General features: G+C 50.8%; 1 protein-coding gene across 1 annotated transcript; it reads left to right on the top strand.

Moving 5' to 3' along the window:
• The first annotated feature begins 336 nt into the window (after positions 1-336).
• RHOB (ras homolog family member B) lies at positions 337-2,292 on the top strand. The gene has a single exon (XM_066235277.1). It carries the CDS (start codon positions 711-713, stop codon positions 1,299-1,301), a length of 591 nt encoding a protein of 196 aa, XP_066091374.1. The 5' UTR covers positions 337-710; the 3' UTR covers positions 1,302-2,292.
• Positions 2,293-6,596: the final 4,304 nt, after the last annotated feature.

Below are 6,596 nucleotides of genomic sequence, written 5' to 3' on the forward strand. Positions count from 1 at the left end.
GTGCTGTCTCTCTCGGCACCGCTCACCTAGGACCCGCGGACTCCAGGCAGCTAGTTCCAGAGCCCCGCACGACCAGTAAAAGCCGCGGCGAAGACAACCTTGGTGTCCCCAGAGTCCCCGCAGCGCCAGCCCCGGCGCAGACTCCCTAGTCACCGCCTCTCCCAGCCCCGCGGCGTGGGCCGTCAATCAAGTTCGTCCGGCCCCGCCTCTGGGCTGCAGCAAATGGCCAATCAGAGCCGAGATCCGCAGCGATGAGCTCAGTCGGCTCGCTTCCCATTGGGCGGCTATATTAAGAAAGTGGCCGAACTCTTTAAATAGCGGGCGCTAGGGCCGCAGCCTGCGTCTGCCACCGCAGTCTGTCTTGAGTTGTACAGTTAGCGAGGCCCTGGGAGGCCCGGGAGGGAGCTAGGTAGGGGCCGCTGCTTGAGCTACGGTTTGCGCACAAAGGCGCCGACCCCAGGGTACGGGGCGAGGAGAGCGGCCACCGCCTGGAAGCAGCGCGGAGACGCACCGTGCGCCCTATGCCTCTGCTCCCCCACCGCCCCCGCCGCGGCAACCAGAGCGCACAGAGAGAACGAGCCACCGCGGGGCCTGGGTGCAGCTAGCGACCCTTACCCCCAGCGCGCAACCCGAGGTGAGCAGTGAGCGGCGAGCGGGACGGCAGTGAGGCGTTCGCGGGCCCCCTCCTGCTGCCCGGAACCGGCCCGCTCATGGCGGCCATCCGCAAGAAGCTGGTGGTGGTGGGCGATGGCGCGTGCGGCAAGACGTGCCTGCTGATCGTGTTCAGTAAGGACGAGTTCCCCGAGGTTTACGTGCCCACTGTTTTCGAGAACTATGTGGCCGACATCGAGGTGGACGGCAAGCAGGTGGAGTTGGCGCTGTGGGATACGGCGGGTCAGGAGGACTACGATCGCCTGCGTCCGCTCTCCTACCCGGACACCGACGTGATTCTCATGTGCTTCTCGGTGGACAGCCCGGACTCGCTGGAGAACATCCCGGAGAAATGGGTGCCCGAGGTAAAGCACTTCTGCCCCAATGTGCCCATCATCCTGGTGGCCAACAAGAAAGACCTGCGCAGTGACGAGCACGTCCGCACAGAGCTGGCCCGCATGAAGCAGGAACCCGTGCGTACGGATGATGGCCGCGCCATGGCCATGCGCATCCAAGCCTACGACTACCTCGAGTGCTCCGCCAAGACCAAGGAGGGCGTGCGTGAGGTCTTCGAAACGGCCACGCGCGCCGCGCTGCAGAAGCGCTATGGCTCCCAGAACGGCTGCATCAACTGCTGCAAGGTGCTATGAGGGCCGTGCCCGTCCGCCTGCCCCTGCCAGCGTGGCCCCCCTTCCCGGGCCAGTGTCCCCAAGGACTACCAAACTGCCTGGCGTCTGCCTTTCCGCCTGGCGGCTGTGGCTCTGGCGCGGAAATCAGCGTGGGAGACCCCGGGCGCCCCCTTTCCAGTGTCTGTGTGCGTCCGGCTGTGGCACAGGCTCAGGCTCCCCACTGAATGCCAAGGGTCTGCTGAGCACCCTTTTCTGAAGGGCCAAGCCTCTTCAGGGTGTGTGGCTTGTGTGTATGTTCCGACTCCCCCCACCCCTCGCTCCTGCTCCGTGCCACCCCACCCCCGCCTCTGGTCCCGGGAGAGGAGCTTGGCGCCGGGGTGCTGCCGCGCCCCATGGAGGCTCGCCCATAACCGGCGAGCGCCTGCTATCTCTTTTCTGTAACATAGACCGCGGGAGCTGCGGGAGGGGAGGGCTGGGGAGGGTGGGATGTTATATAAATATAGATATAATTTTATTTTCGGAGGTAGGATGGTGTTATTTAATGGTGGTGGTGGGTGGAGTGACAGGGCGCTCGAACAGCCCTAGCCCAGCCTGGGTCAGGCGCCCTTCCAAGCATGAACAGGACTTGGTCGTCTTTCCATCCCCTAGGGAAGACATTTGCAACTGACTTGGGGCTGAGAGGACACAGCTTTCACGTCTCCTGCGCGCCAGCCTCCAGCGAAACCCTCGCCAGCCCTGGGCAGGAGGAGGGAGAGTGTGCTGTGGGGTTGTTTTTGCCATAAGTGAACTTTGTGCCTGTCCTACAAGTGAAAATGTTCAGTCCAAGAAGCTGATGTTATTTTGTTTATTTAAAAGCTAAAACTTGGGTTTTATTTGAAAGAATTCTTTGCACAATTTTTTCATTGTTTAACACTTAATGCACTTGTCATTTGCATAAGACAGTAGCATTCTGACCACACTTGTATGCTGTAACCTCATCTACTTCTGATGTTTTAAAGAAAAATGATGACTTTTAAAATAGGAGAGGAAAAAGAAACCACTAATTTTTGTTTTTTCTTGAAAAAAGTGGCAACACTGTTCTACAAGTTTATTTGTGCAGGTATGCGCACTATTTTGATAAAGGGCATAACAAGTATTGGGGCCTATTTAAACCCCCCTATTTTTTCTTCACAAGGCAGTCTGTAAAGCTATGTGAAATTTTCTCTGCATCTCTACAGAGAATGAACCTGCCCCTAGCCTCCTTACCCCCCTTCCCTGCCCAGTGGTACTTCTACTAAATTGTTGTCTTGTTTTTTATTTTTAAGATAAACTGACAAATGACAAAGTGGTGAGCTCATGATGTTTACATAAAAGTTCTATAAGCTGTGTATACAGTTTTTTTATGTAAAATATTAAAAATTATGATGATGACATTTATAAAATGGCTCCTGTGGTTTAATAGTGTGTAAAAATTCCTAGTGAATTTGGGGCAAGAGAAGAGTTTTGCTAGTTGGGGTCTTTATTCTCCCACCAACTCCATTTCCCTGTATTTGTAGTAAGGGAGGATGAAATTCCCTTGGGGATGTGAGGAGATTGGGTGGCCATGGGAGACCAGGTTGTTCCTGTCCCAGTCCCAGTGATAGACAAGTGGGTTACCCTGGTACCTTTTTACCTAATGTACTGCCTGTGTATCTTAAAAGTACTGGTGTCTTGTATGGGGCTTTTGCTCCCTAATCATTGAAATTGGAAGCTACCGTTTGTGCCTTTTAAATTTAGATAGCATTTTCCAGGTAACTGGTGTGGGGCCAGGACTGGGTTTCCACCAGCTCTTCAAGGGGTTACACTGTACCCAGTGAAGTTCTAGGTTGTTACTTTGGGGCTGGAGCTCCTGGATAGAGCCCGAAACAGGAACTGCCTTCTATTATTGGACTTAATTCTGAACTTTAAAAGTCTGTCTATATGGAACCTAGAACGCTTTATTCTAAGTACCAAGAATGGCCATGTTATGAACAGAACATGGGGGCTGTTTAAAGTTGGAGCAGGCACACATTAGATTTAATCCCAATCAGTTCTAATTTCGAACACTTAGCTGGCTGCAGGGGTCTCAGAACCAGACAGGCAGATTTATACTTGGAGCCCACATGACAATCCTGGCCAGGCATGATGGCTCAGACCTGCCAACTCTCAGCAGCTTCTAGGGAAGGTAGTTTGATGGTGCCAGCCTTCTCCCAACTCCCTAAGAGGTGTGGTTTTTGTTTTAGGGATCAGTTTATGGGTTTTTAGCACTCAGTGGCTCCCCCCTCCCTTCTCCCCACATTCTGGGCAGAGACAGACAAGATCTTTTTTGAAGCTTGCATTAAAGCAGGAGGCTTCTGTTTTTCCTGTCTTTCCCCAGACATCTAAAGCTTTTGTTGAGTGAGGCAAACCTGGTCGCTGGTGACCTTTCACCCACTTAAACACCCTGTGAAACCAGCCTCCTGTGCAGCCATGTGCCAACAGAGGGGCATTGTCTGGGCTCCTCCAGGCTCAGAGCAGGGAGAGGGCCCTACTCACCTTCCACCTCCCAGCCTACATTTTCCCCCCTTTGTTTTAAAGACAAAACTTCCCATTGAAAAACAATGTTGACTTGCAGATTTTACAGCTAGCAAATCCTTTGGTACCAGGGAGTGCAGGACTCCAGAGAAGAGCTCAGGCTTGGGTTCAATGCCTGGGACTCAGCTTTGCAACCAGCTAGGAGCCTGGAAATCCAGCCCCTGGAAGGGCCTTTTCTGGATTTCTTTCCTGCTCCAAGGTGCCTGGGACCTATAGCTGTCTATTTATTTTTTTATCATTTTTTTAAATTTTGGGAAGGCAACCACGCATGGCGGCCTAAGTTGCGCTTGTTTTAAAATGCATGGCGTTTAATAATCCTGCCGGACACACTCTTTGCTGCGTTAGGATCCAACTGGAAAGTAGAAAGGTGAATTGCTGTAGCTGGAAAAGCAATTAGGAAAAAGAGGTAAAACATCTGGTGTTACTCTTTGGATATGAAAATTCATTTTTCACATTTAAAATAAATGTGCTGATTTCATTTAATTGCCTGTTGAACTGTTTCACGGAGAATAATTGGGGCATTTCATTGATCCTGGGCATTTTATAGCAAAGGGCATTGGCTTGAGTTCTCATTTAATCTTAATTTTAAATCAATCTGGATGGTATTTCTAGGGTCTTTTTTTTTTTTTTTTTTTTTTTTTTTTTTTTTTACATGTAGTTCAGTGTACTTAAGATGGTGGTTTTCAAACTTCACTATGTGTCAGTCACAGGAGGGCTTAGACCCGGTTGGTGGGCCCAGCCTCCACAGTGTCTGGGCCGGTAGGTCTGGGATGGGGTCTGAAAATTGGAATTTCTAACAAGGTCCTAAGTGATGCTGATGCTGTTGGTCTGGAGGCCACGCTTTGAGAAACACTTGCTCGGACTAAAGCGGCATCCTTGTCAATACACAGGGACGGGAGGCTGTTTAGTTGATAGTAGCTCAAGTCCCTCAGATTTCGGTTGGTGTCCCCACAGTCCCGACTTCTTTACCCGGGGGAGCGTGGCGCCTTCAGAGTGCTTTCCTGCTAGGATGAACCCCTATCTTCTCTCCATATCCTTGTGCAAGGTGGGGTCTCATGCCTTCTAGAGAGTTATTTCTGCCCCCACCCCCACCCCCAAAGGCAGTATGCAATGGCACTGTGCTTCATTCAGTGATGGCACCTACTTCGTCACCTCTACTAAGAGAGGGATATGAAATAGGACACAGCGCTTGCCTGGCGGGCCCAGCAGTTCTGAGAATACATTCACTAAGACCTCAAGTACAGCATGCTCAACTGAAGTCATTAGGCCCAGGGCACACAAGGAGCAGGAGAAATTGGGGAGGGCATCATGGAGGAGGAGACATTTGAACGGAGTCTTCAAGCAGGAGTGGGTGATGTGTAGATGGAAGATACAGCTTCTTTGTATTGCTGGGAGCCTGGCCTCTGGGGAACAGAGCTCTCTTGGGTGAGAACTACAGCACCTTCTACTTTAAACTCCTTGGCATACATTTCTCTAGTCAAGAAAAACACTGTTACCCAGCCAAGTCAAACAGCCTCTCCCTGCCCTCCCTGTCCACACACCGGCCAGGATCGGAGGTTGGTGATGATGACTTCATTGTTTTCTCTGTGCTTTGCAGGCAGACACAAGGGCTAGCTTTATGAAAATCGTGTTCCTGGGAAATAAGCGCTTGAGTTCAAGGAGGCTGCAACACCACAAACGGAACTTGTACTCCGCCCGTGGGGGGATGGCCCCTTACCAATGTACTTGGTCCGTCTTCTGGCTGGATGGAGAACCTGGACACTCAGAATGCCCCCCCCCTCAGGGGCCCCCTCTCTGGCCTGTGAGGGAAGAGTCTGCAAGTCCCCATTTCATTCTTTCCTGTTCATCCTCTTGGTCAACAAATATTTACTGTTGACTAAGGAACTCTGTGCCTAGCATTATACCAGAGCTTGGGACCCAGTGGACAAATAGGGAGGCATAGTCCCTCCCTTACAAAGCTTTCAGTCTAGAAGTGTATCTAAACAAGTAATAATGATGATGATAACAATAGCTAATATTTATTGACTGTGCATCAGGCACTATTCTAAGCCCTTTCTCTGTATCATTTTATTTCATCTTTGTACTAGTTATCTATCTATTGTTGCTCTTCTATTCTTTGAAATCCCAAATTATCTTCAAAACAAGTGGCCTAGAACAACATTTATTACCTCACAGTTCCTGTGTGCCAAGAATCCAGGCACAGCTTAACTGGGTCTTCTGGCTCAGGGTCTCGCTTAAAACTGTAACTAATGTGTTGGCTGGGGCTGGGTTTATTTCAAGGCTCAACTGGGGAATGATATGCTCCCCAGCCCACTGACAGGGCTGCTGGCAGGGCTCAGTTCCCACTGGCTGATGCCACCTTTGGCTTCTTGACATATAGCCCTCCACAAGACAGTCATAGCATGGAAGCTTGCTTTACCAGAGCAAGTAAGAGATAAGAGCCAGAGAGAGAGAGAGAGAGAGAAAGAGAGAGCAAGACAGAAGTCAAAGTCTTCTACAACCCATTTTTGGAAGCAGCATCAGAATCCATGCTTGCTGTATTCTGTTGATTAGGAGCAAGTAACTGGGTGCAGCCCATTCTCAATGAGAGGGCATTATCCAGGGTCGTGCATGTTAGAAGGTGGGACCATTGGGAGGCATTTTAGAAGCAGCCTACCGCAACCCCTCCCCACAATCACTCTGAGGTAGGTACTGTTATCCTCACTTACTGATAAGGAAACTGAGTCCTAAGAAGTTAGACAACTT

The sequence above is a fragment of the Saccopteryx bilineata genome, chromosome 6 (genome assembly GCF_036850765.1).
Source record: "Saccopteryx bilineata isolate mSacBil1 chromosome 6, mSacBil1_pri_phased_curated, whole genome shotgun sequence".
NCBI lineage: Eukaryota > Metazoa > Chordata > Mammalia > Chiroptera > Emballonuridae > Saccopteryx > Saccopteryx bilineata.